The sequence below is a fragment of the Amphiprion ocellaris genome, chromosome 1 (genome assembly GCF_022539595.1).
Source record: "Amphiprion ocellaris isolate individual 3 ecotype Okinawa chromosome 1, ASM2253959v1, whole genome shotgun sequence".
NCBI lineage: Eukaryota > Metazoa > Chordata > Actinopteri > Pomacentridae > Amphiprion > Amphiprion ocellaris.
Window position 1 is genome coordinate 13,435,083 of NC_072766.1, and position 17,675 is coordinate 13,452,757.

Here is a 17,675-nt window from a genome sequence, read left to right on the forward strand (position 1 = left end):
ATGCTTGTCGAGTAATTTGAAGCTCCAGTAACTGTTTAATTTGAACTTTTAGAAACAACCTTGATTTTTTTTCCCCTCCAAACACTTAATTCACACTTGAAGAAGGCTCATGCGGACTGACTCAAAGAGCTGCAAGATGAAGGATGAGCTAGCAGTTTTAAAGTGCCCTTCAACCAACAATGACTATCTTTTTAAAAAAAAAAAGTATAATTTCTGTCACTGCTGCTTCCATTCACTTTCCAAGATTTCCTCCCTCGTGTCCTTCAGAGGACATTCCTTTCCATTCATAATTGTCAGGGTCAAAAAACGCTTTGTTCTTCCCGCTTGTGTCCTCTCATGCTTGAACAGTTCAATTACTGACTGCTGAAAGGAAGCAACACAAAGGCAGTAAATAATTTCCGACTCACACAAACACTCATACACACACCTCTGTAACTCCACGCAGGAAGGCTTCTTTGGCGAGCTTGGCAGGTCCGTCGACAGTTTTGCCGTCGTCCTCGGGACCCCAACTGGCGCTGTAGATGTCGATGTGTTGGGGATTCAGGCTGAGAGACTGGGCCTCCACCATGTCGGTCACCTCACCGTCCAGCATGCGCACACCTGCAGCACACAGATGACAAAACAGCCACATTTTCTTAGTATTTCTACAGAATTATTTACTGGAACAAGGAAGCTGTTGTAGTTGGAACAAAAAGCATGCATTATATTAAAATTCTTCACTGAAATACTAAAAAGTTGAGGAAGATTTTCTATGCAAAACGAAATGCGGTGCTAAAGTTGGCATGAGCGTGGATTTTATTTGAACTCCAACCCCAAGGAAAGTTTGAGCATCAAACACTTTGTCTTGTATTTTGGTTGTTTGTTAATGCACCAATTTGTTCATTTTCTGCATCAACTCATGGTGGAAATGGTTTTTATTCACTTCATCTTTACTTAGCTCTGTAATCAGATGACAATTTATAATATAATCAAAAATAATGCCTTCAGCCTCTCAGGCATTTTATGTTGCTTCACATTAATTCTCCTGTGGATCACCTCTCATATTTCATATTATCCCTACTGAGTCACACATATAGACATGATTTACTCTTCTGTTCTTTCTGTCTATTACTTAGAGTAGTAACCTCTTCAAATGTGCATGTGGCATGTATTCTCATTAATGTCAAATCAAGGAATTGCAAATAATTTAGAAACTTCTGGACTGTAATAACTCATATTTGTTTCAGCCAGATTTCTGCTCATGTTTTCTGCACATTAAGGACATATCACACAAATCTGTGTTTGATATGCTGAAGAAGAAAAGACCTGCTTCAGTCTGAGGCTTAATTTAACTATGTACTGAAATTATTTACATTTTAGTGAGCAGTATCCTTGTGGATGTACAGCAACATCAATATTTATCACTGTATATGTAAAAAACAACTTGCATGAAGTTTTTTGTGACTCCAGACAAGGATAAGTGACTGTAGATTTTAAAATAAAAACAACTGGGAGTGTGGAGTTTACCAGACCAGTACAGCTCGTTCGTCTTCCCTGCTTGAGGCAAACTGCTCAAGGCTACATTAGCCACTATTAGCATAACACACCCGAATCTCCAACCAAACTATCGGCAGCTGGGTTGCACTGTTTTGTCAAGAAAGAAGAATAGATCAAATAAAAAATACATTTCTGGATCTGATGCAACAATTTAGATTTTTTAAATGTATATTATGATTGCAGCATTGTCAGACTGCAATGCTAAATTGTTTTTTTGTATCCAAAAAACAGACTACACTGAAAGATGCAAAGTACTGCAGGTGCCAATCTTGCTGATTCCTATTGTTCCAGTCGGCAGCTCAGCTGCACCTCATGGTGTTGTAGCTCTGGAGCTTCACCCAGCAGCGTGCTCAGCAAGGTGTGGAGGGACAAAGAACTACTGCTGTGGTGTATGATTTCATATTCACACATTAGTTTGCAATGCAGTTCAATGTTCATGTGTATTTGCAAAGCTCATTCAGTGGTGCAGCGTATTCTGCCCGTGTTCGTTCTCCGCACATCCACAGTGATGTTATTACGGGCCCCACCATGTAAATCAAACACCATCTCTATTGATTTTCTTTGGAGCTAGTTTAAAAAAAAAAGAAAGAAATGGATTGAGATCAATTGCATTATGGGTGAACTACCTCCTCAAGTATGAAGCAAACTTCTGAGACTAAAAACTCAGATAAACAGATGAAAGAAAATATTAGTTGTTTTTCCCTACATGGCTGGGTGAAATTAGTGTGGGTGTCTAAGTGTAAATTTGATGAGACTTGCTCTTATTTAAAGAGATGTGAACAACACAGCCAGTGTCTAATGGCAAGTTTCAACTCATTTATAGGGTAAATTAAAAGCGACAGCAGATAAGTACTGTGTTAGAGATAAAACATAAACACATACACAAAACAATGCAGTGTAGGTACACAGAGATTGGCATGCTTGTCCTAACCAATTATTTCTGCTTCAAGTTCAGAAGGTTTTCTTTCAACAGAACTCTTTCTCTGTCTCAGTAACGTTCCTCCACAGAGAGAGCGGTGAAAAATCAAAGACACTTTAAAAACAAACTAATTTCCCCCCTTTGATACATTGCAGGTCAAGTTACTCCATGCTGCTCTATGTGGGTTAAAGTAACCAAGCACTGGCTCTTTGAAGTTCTCTAAAAGCAGCCACTGAGCTGCTTGTGTTTCCATGGCAGCCTGCATTTGTGCGAGAGGAACATGTGATGCACTGAGGAGACTCAAGTATCTCCACTGAATGTCCAAAATATCATCTATCCCGAAAACCACAGAATAAGCTCAATAGTAAATCAATGTTCAGTCTAGTTTCTGCATACATGCATAGAACAATACTATCAGCATCAAGTGATTTCAGCCATTTTGAACAAACGCTAAAACAAAGAAGATTCGTTGTTTGTTTGTTGCAGCCCTTTCATAAGATATTTTACATGGATTGTTTGATTGTGCTTAAACAGGCAACAGACAGCTTAAGGCAATAACTGGAAGCAGATGAAAAATGTTAGCTTACCAACACCTCTAAAGTTTACTAAATAAATCATATCTTGCTCAATTCATACAAAAAGGGTGAGTAAAAACAACTATCTGCTTTTTGATATGAATTTGTACTTTAATATTTAATGAACAGACATGAAAGTGTATTGATCTTCACACCCAATGTCTATCGGTACATGAAAGCTTAAAAACATGTTTTCCCAAAATGTTGAACTGTTCTTTTAAATATGTGCCGCAAGTTGGCTGAAACAAAGAGCAGCCGTGGGAGTTAGAAAGTAAAACCAAGATTCAGACAGTTTGAGGTGGCGACCCTCAGGGATAGCAGCACTAAAACAACAACTGCAACAAACTATTTCATTTGCACTTTTGTTGAAACAATTTTTTTTTTTTACAGTTAAACACGGGGGTTATTTTTTTCCCCAGACAAACTTATGAATATTGGAAGATTTCATTCTTTTTTTGGAACTACCATGGAGACACTTCACAGAAGAGTCTCCTGGCTGAATAATGAGCTACAGCTCTGCAGGTGGCACGAGGGCAGGTGATCTTGTACAGAGGAGTCACAAAAGCTTTTGCTCTGCTCTGTCTGCACTCAAAGTTTATGCTACTTGACTGGAAAAATTAATAGCCTGCCCAGATGCTTTCAGAATAACCATTTTGGTTCCTGCATTTTGTTTCTATATCTGGGAGAGCACGATCTGTCAGGCTTCCAGCTGTTTAGAGCCACCCGAAGATTTGCACGATCTGGATTCTTTTGTGAAGCCTGTGCTGTGTGTACATCAGTGCAGCATTCACTGAATGTTTGGCAAGTCTGTGCACCTTATACCAAGTAAAATTTCATACTTGAACCCTACACCTGGCAGTGAAAGGCTGGATTCTAAATGGAACGTTTATCTTCAAACATTTTTGTAGCTAGCACTGCCACAAAACATAACTTTGGACCACACAGAGGGTGTTTCTTTGAATTGGTGGATTTTGTGTTGTTTCTGAAGTTCAGTTCTAGTTTCTGGTTATGTTGATGGAAAAGAGCCTCAAGTGTGCATACAGGAACAGGGGGGGACTTTTCATAACACCAGTCAGCTTCCTGCTCCACCTAACATGAAAGACAACTTGTTGTGTCAGAAAAACTGAATGCAATGTGGTGTATTTACACTTGCCATCTGGGACGATGAAGATAAAGACTACAGTTATGGCACTATTTGACTGACTTTAAAACTTTATCACAGCTGGAAGTAGACAGACGACTATTGAGATAAGCAGAGAGGTAATGAGATTTAGCATGCACAGAGATAAGTGAGCTTCGACAGTTAAAAGACTACACATCGTTATGCTCCATGCATAAGTCAGCAGAACCCCATCAGACTGTACAACACATCCTCAGCACAGGAAAGGAACAATCACCAATACAAAACCCACATGCGCATGTACTATGTACATGTGCCAGTGGTACCATAACAAGTAACTTTATTTCCAAACAGCTAATTTATTGCAGCCAGGACTTTAGAATCACACTGTGGGAAACACATCATGAAATAATCAAAACTGTTTACAAGTCAACTTTGTTGTTTTTACTATCAAGCTTCTTTTGAAGAATAGGAACTAAAACTATAGAAACTGTTCACTCCCTGAAGACAGAAGCAAAACAACCCATCGGGGCACAAAATCCTTTTTAGAACAAACAGATAAATATTTCACAATTTGCGACGCTCGCCGCTATTGTACCGTCTCATAAATCGGCAGATGCTGCTGTGCTTTTGTGCCTCCGACATACACAAACTAAACTGTTATGATGTGTCAACAGCACCATTAATGGTGGAAGAACAATTGAACTCTAACCCGAAGACCACTGTAGGATTTTTCATCTAAGTCAATGTCCAATTTGATGAGTATATTTAAACCATGACACCATAACTGCATTCTGACAGGAAAAAAAAAATGTTTGGTAACAAGGTTGTACAGCAGAAGTATACAGTAAGTCAGTCTGAAATTACACAGGCTTGTGAAAAACAATCCCCTGTAGCACAACATTACCAGTGCAACTACTACCTTCACTATCAGTCATTCTGATATTTAATGTTTGTTGGTTAATTGATTACTCATATGCCTAGAAAATTCAGTCTGGGAAACAGTAAAGAGTTTCAAGAGAAATGCGCAACAAAGAAAAAAAAATAAAGAAAAGAAATAAAAGTTTAATTTTACATCATAATGAATAATGAATATCAAAACAGTTGCTGGTTAATTTTGTCAACTGACTTGTTTCAGCCAAACCTACCACATAAATTAAGTATTTAGTAATTTGCTTTCTAGATTAAAATGGGGGTGGAAAAACACTGAGAGAAAGTAAGAGCAACTAGGAAACCCAGAAACTAAAAGCAAAGAGGCAGAATTGTTTATTTAGTCTTTATTTCATTGGAATTACTAAATGAAACGGAGGAATATGAAACACGGCAACACGCTGTGAGCACGTAACGGTGGTGACAAACACTGGGTGATGAAATTTCTTGGCCAGAGGGGCACAATTAGGTACGTTTAATACACACAGGACTTGTTCAAGCTGCAGTTGCGTCACTCAAAAGCAGCGGGGGGATCGACAGCATAGCAGAGTGTCGACAGTTCAAAACGTGTCCTCGGCCAGTGTGTGACGTGGCTTCAAACAAGTCTTATAGCAGCCGGTTGGCCTTCAACAAACTGTACAGACAGCATTTTTTAAGTGTGCAGTAAACAGTTCAAAGTATGGGAGCTGCCTTAATTTCTTTCACTGGTTTCTCTAAAAACACCACCAGCACAACCAGATGTCTGTAAATGTATTGAGTTAGCAGGTTCTTAGGTACATGTGCAAATTAAGGCAATCCAGAACAACAGCTCTGCTATAAACCCTGTACTTATGACGGTTGTGATGTTGAGTTTTTGCTGACACAATGTCACAGAGGTGTTAATTCAAATCTGATGATTTTTGTGGTTGCTGTTAGTGGCGGTTGTGTGCTCAGAGGCATTTTTAATGGTCTGTCCACAGAGTAGAAAAAGGGAGCGAACATCTGAAGTGAGTTACATCAGTCGCTTTTGCTTCACTTGTTGACAAACTCAGAACACAAAGCTTCACATTAAGGTAATGCAGATTCAATAAAAGTGACAGCATTGTGCCATTTCAGGAACTACATTTCAGTACTGATACTCCATGCAAAACCGAAATCCTCACAGCGCACTGACAATCCACATAACAACTGTGGTGATGCTCAAAAAGATTCAGTGGCATGCTGTGACTGGGAAATGGACTGAAAATAACACAGACGCTGCAGAACAACTATTTCACCTATTCTGATGTCAAAAGCAAAAGAAAAAAAAAAGAGATGAAACTGAAGTTTGCCTCTGTGAAATCAAATCCATCATCCACAATGTACCTCCAATCTTTGCATTGTAGGCCACACCGACTCCACAGATCCCATTGTTGGCTACTGCTGCCACTTCTCCTGCACATCGTGTTCCATGCCTGGAAAGGAGGAAAAATGAGAAAGTGAGAGGGAATCTATTTATCCTTGTAAGTGTCATTTATTTAATGATACAGCAATTCACATATTTACATTCCTGCAGGTAGTGTACATGTTTAACGACGGCTCCCTGTGAAATAATGTGCTCCATTCTGTACAGTGGTCAAGCTGCAGACTGAGACAAAACAAACTCAAGGATACAGATTCTTGGCGCTGACTCCTTTAAACAAATATGAACTCTCATTTATAGCGAAAAAAATGTATTTAAAAATTCAGTCCATGAGCAGAGACTACTGTGCATTATCTATGGCCTTGTAGCACAGTAACCTTGGTGTGGCTACAGCTTAAATAAGTTCAAGTGAAAAGAGAAATAAGGTGACACACAGAGAACACACATGGGAAGACGCTGTGAATTAGATTTACCATTTTCACAATGTGCCTTTCATTAAGCCTGAATCTCTGCATTAAGACTTAGCTCCAGGCAGCGCAGTGTAGAAATCCAAAAATCTGCGACTGAGTGGCTGATGATCACATTCCAGTCAGGTGAATTCCCCTCGCCTGCTAGATGGATACGCACTCCTAATGCCTTTCAAACCATTAATGCTTTCCAAACCATGGCGCAATCCAGGAGAGATGGCACCATGATATGGAAGGCTGAATCCAGGGCAATGCTGTGCTACATCAGTAAACAACTTGAACAGGAGATGCTCAATACTGAAAGAACTATCAAGGCAAACGGGCTTCCATTAAGGCATTCAGGGTAACCAGCCAAACCAAAAAACAAATAATCAAACACCATATCAGCACTGAAAATCCAATGATGAAATGGACAACATCTGATGTCAGGATATTTAGTCTGATGGTAGCGTGCCAAAAGTGCATTTACTAGTTATGAATGAGTATTAAATACATTCTTAATCACACGGATAATGATACCCAAAGTGCACTTTGGACTGTTCACAAGAGAGCTTAGAGGTCACAAAAGCTGTAGCCCAACTCACTTGATACCGTTAATTCAAATCATTACTAATACTTCAGGTTTCATTAAAGAAACGGGTTTAATGACAGAAGGTCAGAGTGTTGTAATTCAGTTGTGAGCCCCCAGAGTTCTCTTTAGACACCATAATGAGTTGAGAGGGTAAAGGTTAACTTCAGCGCCACTGTCAGCTCCAGCACTGCGTTTCTAATGTGAAGCAGGATGTCAGTTAGATGGAGACAGAGGCCTGGCTACAGCGTGCTAAGAGGAAACTGACTGCTGGATAATAAAAACATATTCACAGACACAAAAGTAAACTCACACACAAATGTCATCTGGAGGATTTTCCACAGAACTTTTATCACAATATTCCTGGAAGTGTTGGTCTGTTGACTTTGGAGCCGTACGTCCTACAGCATCCGTGTTTGTGATGCGGTTGCTGATAAGGAGCAGCTCAGGTGTCTGAGATGAGATATCGGGCGTGTACAGTCTCATCCCTCCGGTGTTCACCTGAAATTTTTCCAAATCTCCCTCTGATGCATTCATTACAGTCACTTACATGGAAGAGTGATTCGCAGGATGCAAATGCAGTTACAGAGGTGAAGCCCTTGGTTTCTGAACCCGATTATGCAAGAGCTACTTGCATAATCAGGTTTTGGGAGTGATTTTCCTGGGAGTGATATATTGGATAAAATAAAATATCCTTTAACAGCTTCCACTCATAGTTAAGGTCCGTAAGAATGTGAACAAGGGTGCATCTGAGGGTCAAACACTTTGCGCAAAGTCTGCTTGTGAAAGCAGCTGGCTCCCTGTGTAAATATGATTGACAAGAATCGCTAGAAAGGCATTTTTCAAGTATCATCTACCAATCAACAACTTTTGTACCATAAAATTACTTTAAAGGCCAAATCTTACAAGACTGAATAATGGTTTTAATAATATAGCAAATAATTTACAGCCCAAACCCCAAAATGCAGAATAACTTATTAGAAACTATGATTCTGTGAGTCTGTCAACAAGATGATCAGTCATGAGGATTAGCCTCAGGGGGCTACCAGTCCTCTGACAATGAGAGCAAGACTAGACTGAAGGAATGAATGCTGGCTTGCTGACTGCCCTCATTTCTACTGTTTTGAGGCCCTGACAAGTCTGACATCACATGAAACATAACCAAGATTGAACCAGAGTCTTGGGGTTTAGAAAGGAAGCTAAAAAGGTGACAGCGCAGTGCAGTAGATCATCAAATGAAGTCCTAGAATAAAACAACTCCAACACAAAGACTTGTCTGTCACACCAAGTGCAGCATTGTTAATCAGGTGATAACAAGGTGCAGAGATTCATTATCACTGCTGCTAATACCTGCCGGATCCTTTGACACAATGACAGACTCTCAGTTACTAAACAAAATAGTTTTAAATCTCAACTAGACCCACTTCTTGAAAACATTCATGATCTATATTATAGTGCTACAAATCTAATATTCACTGACTGTTCAACAACTTTCTAAACCAACTAAAACCAGCTTGACAGAAAAGCATTTCATAGAGCTTGTTTTGTTTATCTTCATATCGCAATATATTTTGTTTTTGTTAGACATAATTAGGAGACTTTTGTAGAAAGCCCTTTCAAAGATTGTTCTAAAGATTTATACATACATATGCAAAGGTTTAAGGAAGTTGATAATGGTATAGAAATAAAACAGCCCTGTAAAAGAGCTGGTAAATTATCGCATATGTCATCACATCAACTGTTTTCCTCATACACTCGTGTCTAGACATGCAGCACTTCAGGGCAATTAATGTCCCACCAGTCAAATTTAGATGAGCTTCCAGCAGACCAAAACAACTCTCAGTGAAGCAACAGTCAATTAGTGTGGGTACCTCCCACATTACAAATATTTCGCACAGCATCTGACCGGAGGGTACATACATACACTGCTTACAGCATCAGATTTCATCTTAAAATGACAGCATTTAAAGCATGAAAACACATGTGCTTTCGTTTTAAAACCCTCTCATGTCTTCACTTGTCATTCGCAGCAGAATCCTGATTGAAGATTCACTTATTTTCTGGAAAAAGAGAAGAATCTTCTTCTCAGAAACTTCAACACTTCTTTTGAATCTGATACCTGGTGCAATAACGCAAGATTCTTGCTTAATGCAGTAATGGTGATAATAGGAAATTAGAGTGAACAAAGAGCAATTTGAGCAAAGTCTTGTTCCGATTACAGCAAGAACGAGCCCCATGGCAGACTCTAGGCACAGAGACTAACTCAGGTTACAGCAACTACACTTGGCTGCAGGCCCGAGGCCAAAAACGTGATCAGTATTCATACCCACAGCAGGCAGAACCATCATCATTGTACAAAACCTAAAGTGCCTCTCTGGAGATTTGCTAAAGAGACATGCTATTGTCATGCAGATGTATCCAAACTGTGTGTGGAAATGGAGCAGAGATAGGAAAACCATTCACCCAAACTTGTGCTGAAGAAACAGAACATTAAGAAAAAGAAAATGGTACATAAGCATTTTTTTTTTGGTCTTATTATATAAAGATCTGCCTCAGACGCAGCAGGTTTTCTTGTGCTGCATAAACATAAAAATCCTCCAGGGTCCAATGCCTACATGTGATAGGCAATACTTTACAAGTTCTAAATCTGCTTCTACAGTTAATGATACATACAAATAGTGACAAACTACAAAATAAGATAAAGAGCAAAAATCATGCATTATTACTGAAGAGTGCAAGTTCTGCATAACTTCCATAATAAGTTCAACCAAACATCCCTGTATAGTTAATTAAGTTTACTATTGTGTGTTATATTTTGAAATATTTATTTACTCAATCAACATGGCATTGATCACTTTCATTTCAAGTCCTTTTCCTCTCCCTTATTCTGGCACACACCATCATTCGTTGATTTATTTTCTTTCTTTTATCTTGCATTAGCTTAATTACTTTACCAAAAAAAAATCACTGAGGTTCTCGAGGCTGTGGATAGTGACATTTGCTGTTCATTAGTCTCTGGGCTGCACTGAACCACAAAGGTAAATCTGAACAACTGTTTTGCTCTGCTCTTAGGTCTGTTAATGGTTCTGTCAGTTTACTAATGAGCTGGCCTACAGGACAAAAGGTCTAGTGATGTTTACAGAGCTCAGTAAAGAGAGGAATATGAAGTAAATGTCTGGAGAGAGATTAATGTAAGGTCGGCTAAAGTATTAATCAGCTTGCTGTTTGCAGTACTGTTTTATCCATTGCAGTGTATTGAATTTTTCAGAATTCAATCTGTAGCTGGTCTGTGCTCCTACTCTACTGGTAAACAATTTTATCTTATTTGTTGAATTTTACATATTTATTGCACCTGGTGAATAGAGTGATTGTGACTACCTTAGGTCAAATTAGGATATCAAGCCCTGCACTAAGTCAGGAGAAAATGAACATAGTATTTCTGCAAAGGACGGTGCCAGTTTAGCCTGGTTGAATCCAGAAAACGCACATTTGGAAAGCGGCCTGATACGAGTCAGAGAAAACCCTGGAAAGAGAAACATCTAGATCACATGCTGTTTTAGATAAACATAAGGGTGAATGGTCCTCACTGCGGCCCGTATGCTGGGAAAGAAAGACAGCCTTATGGAGGTGAACAGAGTTGGGCTTTTTCTGCAGGGAACAGACACTTACAGTCTAACACAACCTTACGCAGTTTCATGCCCGCCCACAGGTTGTTTACACATGCATCTGCACTAGCCCCACTGCAAAGCAATGGAAACAGATGAACACTCTCTCACACACACACACAGACACACAAATATTCTCCCTCTCAATAGGTCCAGCCACAAAAAAGACACAGAAAGCTGGGTGGCAAGAGATAAGGGCTGAGGTGAGCGAGGGTTGGAAAGAGGCGCAGCCAAAACGAAGGAAACATCAATAGTTAAGTGTCTTAGCTGGGCTCTGGGCCACTATGAGCTGCTAGAAGAGCTTAAGCATGCCTTGGCATAGATTTTGGATGTGAGGAGCAGCACTGGAGGGATGTTCTCCCACATTCTTCCACAAGAAATTCCACCATTTCGGGTTTTGTTGATGGTGGTGAAAACATTCCCTGGCAGTCGCTCACAAGCCCAAAAAAATACACTCAACTGGACTGAATTAGAAAGCAACAGCATATTGTTTGCACTGTTTCCAAAACTTTTACTGATGACTGTGTGTGTGGTTTTGCCCCAGCCAAGCAAACTCTATTTTTAGTATGAATACAGTTACAGAGCTCCTACAATCAGCCTCCACTCTATATGTTTGACAAAGCCTTTAAGATGTTGATACAGCATTTGCATAGTTACAGTATGTTTGGGCTATTCTTTAACCTTCACTGTATCCCTCTGGCCTCAACAGTTATGGTGTCCGCCCCAGGCCTCTCTCTCAGATAGGGATGTTTGATATTCATCCATCCCTAACTATAATCTTCTCCGCCTATTACCAGTAATTATGGTGAGCCTCAAGTTAAAAAAGCCTCTCAGGCCAGTGGCCCACAAACGGCAGATTACAGCAAATCAGAAATTAAATTCAGACAGTAGACAGGCACTGAGAATGAAGGGAGACAAGCAGGGGCACTCCAGAGCCAAGAGATTTGCCATTTCATTAATGCTGATGAACTTAATTCAATCAATTCTCTGTAAGACATCACTGTGGTGGTAAACAACTCCTAATGCCATCTGCAGATGCCACTGCAATAAAGCTGTTTTTTTTCACACACTACCTTAATCCCAGTGTAGGTTTACTCTATTTACCCAGGCCACTGAAATGTCCTGGAGGCACCTGTGTGTTTAAGAGGCCAAATCAAATAAACTGTGTGATGTGAGTGTGATAGGGGCTGGATTCATATTAGGAAGTAACTTTCCTTTCTGGAAAGTAAAAATGGCAGAAAAGTCAGGCATCTTGAGCACAACAGCCCCAACAGGCTATGGCCTTTAACTGAATTTGTTCTCATAATTGGTGCCCGTAGACTTAACAATAGATGGGAAACAGCTGTAGGTCTGCTCATGTCATTAATCAGCTACCAGACAGCGAGAGGGACAAATTAATGAAGCAGTGCAGTTTGGTCCTGAAATGACCTCCATCCACAGTCAGCATTTATTGAAACAGCAGAGAGGAGTGGAAATTAAATTGTTATCAGTGTAGACTTCTACCTGTTGTCATTAAGTTGCGTGTATCGTGGCTGAGGATCCGGGTCGCCGTCATTCACATCATAACTGGCATCCGGGTCCTTTGAAGAGACAGATAAGCTGTTAGCTTGGTTTATTGTTATTATCTATTCAAATAGTTTTGTAAATAAAATGCTAAAACTTTAAAACGGAATGTGTCTACACAGAAATGATTCCTAAAATGTTGTTCTATTTCAGCAGAAAAAGATATTATTTTCAATTTAAAATCTGCTCTATCTGTTCTGCTCAACTGTGGCTGCAACACCACAGAAAACAATAGAAAACAATGTTTCAGCTCATTTAGGATTTATACTCACGTAGTTCTGCATCAGGTCAGGATGGTTCTTCTCTATCCCGTCATCCAGGATGGACACCACCACACCTTTACCTGTGTAGCCCAACTGCCACGCAGCTTTGGCATTCAAGTCTCGGTGGTTATTGTTGTACTGAGGAAAGAGATCACAAATAAATTACATGGAAAATAATTATCTGAGAAACATCTGTGTGGTGCCAAAAATGCGCTGATAACTAAATCTGACGTACTTTTTCTTTCTTTTAAAAGATAGATAAGGACTGAAGTTTAGATGAACTTATCCATGAAAAATGTGCTCTTAATGGAATTTGAGTCATTCTTTCATAGTGAAAACCTTCCAAGTGAAGAGAAGACAGTAATGCAAGGTTAATAAGAGTACTTCTTTTCTGAAAGCATCCCTACCAAGCTTGAATTTATTACATTTATTATTAATAACAAGCAAAGCAATTATGGAGTGGATGGTGGCACCCAGTAATCATCATTCTGTATGCTTTTTGATGGGCTTTTGACATTCAACTTGACCTTTGGTCAAAAGCGATGTTTGACTTTCAACTAGTTCAAAGCTCCTCTTATCAAAGTGTATCGTTAAAATAGAACGTGTCTGATGGACCTTTTTACTGCATTTTCCTCTTAGATTTCAGGCCCTCGTGGGTAGGGCTGTACAGTTAATCAAATATCATGATATTGGCTTCCCGCAATTAAGTGAATATGACTGACTTCAATATTGATGTTTAAAATGCGGGCTCCGCTCATAGAAGAAACAGCACACAGAAATCGCTGGTGTCAGCTTGGATAGATCTGGCATTTGAATGCCTTATTTCATTCTTTTCATACACATTTTTGGTGACACCTGTCTGAGCTATTATGCTGCAGCAACCGAGTGGGGAGACTAGAAGACTCTGTCTGCACAGTCGCCTAGGTAGCTTCTAACACAGTCTGAATGTGAGGTGTTTCGGGAACATTAGTAACTTGTAGTGTTTATCAACCGGGCTGCTCAGTGGCGTAGTGGTTAGCACTTTTGCCTTGCAGCGAGAAGATCCCTGGTTCGCGTCCCGGCTTTCCCAGGATCTTTCTGCATGGAGTTTGCATGTTCTCCCTGTGCATGCGTGGGTTTTCTCCGGGTACTCCGGCTTCCTCCCACAGTCCAAAAATATGCTGAGGTTAATTGATTATTCTAAATTGCCCGTAGGTGTGAATGTGTGAGTGCTTGTTTGTCTGTATATGTGGCCCTGTGACAGACTGGCGACCTGTCTAGGGTGTCCCCTGCCTTCACCTGAGTCAGCTGGGATAGGCTCCAGCCCCCCGCGACCCTAGTGAGGATTAAGCGGTGTATAGATGGTGGATGGATGGATGGATAGTGTTTATCGATATGATTATATCCAACATTCAGGGTCCAACAGTATTTATATTTTCCCTCTAAAAGTTGCACCTAATTTTAAGTCTTATTTTAATGCAAATACTTGTTTGGTATTAGGAATGTAGCATAACATGGAAATGAAAACAGTTCTCTTTTTATTTGGAGGGGAAACTATAAAAATTGCCTCAGAAATTGCTGCATAATCATGATAAATAATGACGATTATCACTTCTGTCATAATTGCGCAGGTCTATTTGTAAGTGTAGTCTATTAGAATGGATTGGATTTGTTCTTTGACCTTAAAACGTCACTGACGCTTAAACCACTGAGAAGTAAATCTATTAAAGCTAAAAGTTGAGACCTGCAATGCTGATTAAGATTACAAAAGGCCTTTGTGGCTAACACACAGAGTGAATAATAAATCTGAGAGGCATGTACAAGGTCTCATTTTGAATATTGCTCATCAAGTAAGGCCTTTTCCTTCTTCCTTAATGTCAGCATTCCTGTGCTGCAGATCTCTGTGGGACTTGCCCATGATTTATCAATGAAGAAAAGACCTGTCTCATCATTTAGATAAATATCAGGAAAATATTAAATATTCATTGTAACAGCAGATGCTGACTATTAGCATCTGTCCATCAAGGATACCCTGCCAACAGACCCACCCACACTCTCCTCTGGTCAGTCAGGTTTAGATTTAATGAGGTTCAGACCCATTTAGTGCAGAGAAAGGGGAGAAGCACATTATTGCTAGGTGACAAATTTCACTATATCTCTGCTACTTCTAATTTAAAACACACCAAATGTATTTCAGTAATGAGAGCAACTTTTTTGCAGCAAGTCAACAAGGCTGGTGCAAGCTGCTAATTCAAAAACAACTTAAATGCAGAGACAGTGTTCTCCAGAAGAGTATACCACAGCATTGGTTGGAAGTGCGTATCAGACAATTTGCTGAACAAAAGAAGACATTTACTTTCAGCTCTGGGAAATTATGATGAGTATTTTTGACTATTTTTTGACATTCAAAGGTTGAAAGGATTAATTAATCAATCAAATAATTGGCAAATGAATGACAATAATTAGCTGCATCCCAAACAGATAGTAAATGTGCTATTAAATGTTACATACATATCCATATGTGTCACAGAAATATGGTGCTATCAGATGCAGTTTGTGTAAATGGTGTACACAGCAGCATCTATTACATTTAGCAACACTGATCCAACCAGACAAAAAGCTTTTACTCTGTCAAGGTGCCACTAACTACTCTGACACCAGGGAACAGAATCTGTTAAAGCACAGGCATTTTGAACTACTGGTGATGCAAGTCTCTTTTGCATCACCATGAATCTTCTTCTGCCTGAAGCAACCTCACAGTAATTGAAGGAAGAGTGAAGCTGAACAGAAAATCTCAGGAGTTGTTACTGCTGCTTTTAACAGGCCAATATATCAGTGACATTCCTCAAGTCAAATGTGAAAATCAATCAAGTAAAAATAAGAGCATTCGGAGATGAATCACGTCCGTCTTTTTCTCACTCTCTCTCTGTGCTCTCTCTTTGTGTTGCTGTTCAATTTATGGACTCAAGCAAACCATCAGTTTCTTAAAGCACACCATTCAGAATCCAGAGGTGCTCCCTGTATGTAAGTGTGCCATTGTTAAAGCAGAATACTTTAGATACAGTCACTCAGACTTGAGCTCCTTGTTCTGCAAACAAGACAGACAACAGCATTCCGCACAAAGATGGTATATTGGATTCATACAGGCTTGTCTTTTGACTCAGAGGAAACATCACAGCCTCAAATTTAATTACCGGTATTGACTTTGAGCGAATAAAAAGCTCTACAAGGCTGCGGCACTGAATTATGTCCCTCAAACGCACACAAAACACTCACAAAGCCTTTTGTTCAGTGGAGTTACTGTTCAGAAATGCTCATACTCACCAGATACCACTGGTCTCTGAACTTGGGATCTAAAGGTTCTACGAAGACGTCCCTCTTTTTCCTCCGTTTCGCTACTTGTTGCTCTGCCCAAGTAACCTAAACAAAGAATGTAAAAGCATTTAAAGACGTTAATAATGCAAATAACGATGCAAAGAAAAACACTCAGACCACTGGTCACAACGCTATAAAAAAGGACTGTACAAGAAATAATTATGCACTGGCCATGAGTGTCACCATGTCAAATGAATTAATAGAGATCCCAATTCTCAGCGGGATGACAGCAGACACAGTGAGATTAGAGGCACAGGGGCATCGTGGACTCCTCACTAATGAGACTCACTGATGAATTCCACAGCAGCCTGAGACTAATTAAAATTTCCGGTTGGTGTAAAATGGAATGCACCAGCATTTACTACACTTATGGGCACACCTAAACATGTATGCAAGCTAACAGTATACAAACAGGGGTGCAATTTCAGCACACAGCTAACAACACAACAGTAACCCAGTCTGCAGCAGGCTTTCATCGTGTGTGGGGGGGGGGGCTCCTGCAGAAAGTGTTGACAGAAGCAGAATGCATACAGAGAAAATAAGCCTGCTTCTTACTCTCTCTGCAGAATTGTGCTTGCTGTACAGCAAAATGCCTGGATAGACGAGAACAGGAAAAAAAAACGTGAGAGAAGGAAGACAGAAAACTGCCTGCTGCAAGGACGGAGCACCTGATGTGAAGGACAACTAAATCACAGTGCACCTCACTCTCCGCCTCTACAGATCACTAGAGACACAAGAGTAGAAGAGGAAAGAAGTAATGAAGGTCACTTTCACTGCTATACTGAAGCGATGCCAGTTCAACATGACAAAAAAAAAAAAAAAAACGCCATAATTGAATAACTTAACTTCAAAGAGCTGAGACTTATGTGAGCGTTTTCAATCAATCAATCTAAGGGTCGGGGGATTTTTTATACCAGGATTTACCCGATTCTTCCTGAGAACCGTGTGAGGGGCCACTGTGGCAGTTTACACATAAAACTAGATGACTGCTTTTTCACGCTGAACACGTTTCTTTCGGGAGTCGTACAACTGAAGGCCCTGACACACAAAGTCAAAGATTTGCTGCTGTCAAAGGCAGACAAATACGTTGCCAAAAGATTTCTGTTAAAAGTTTCAAATGTTACATTCAACTTTCAACTGGCTGCGAACATTGATGTGCATGCCGTTGTTGGGTGAGAGGCAATAACTAGAAAGTTATCTATATTTGTCACCAAAAGATCATTGCAGAGATGAACAAAACAAAAACCACTTTCACACCATTGTGAATCTGACAGATGCTTTCGCGTACACGCTCGGGAAAAAACATTAAGAATGTGTCTCAACACATGGCGACT

General features: G+C 39.9%; 1 protein-coding gene across 3 annotated transcripts in view; it reads right to left on the bottom strand.

The window, feature by feature from the left end:
• furina (furin (paired basic amino acid cleaving enzyme) a) overlaps nt 1-17,675 on the bottom strand; it is a 79,876-nt gene that overhangs the window by 15,985 nt on the left and 46,216 nt on the right. For all 3 annotated transcript variants that reach the window (XM_023297734.3, XM_023297735.3, XM_023297736.3), the window contains exons 4-8: nt 16,291-16,386; nt 12,997-13,125; nt 12,665-12,741; nt 6,425-6,513; nt 428-600 (exon numbers count right to left, since the gene is read on the bottom strand). In XM_023297734.3, the coding sequence (XP_023153502.1) occupies nt 428-600; nt 6,425-6,513; nt 12,665-12,741; nt 12,997-13,125; nt 16,291-16,386 (564 nt within the window). The remainder of the gene's footprint in view (nt 1-427; nt 601-6,424; nt 6,514-12,664; nt 12,742-12,996; nt 13,126-16,290; nt 16,387-17,675) is intronic.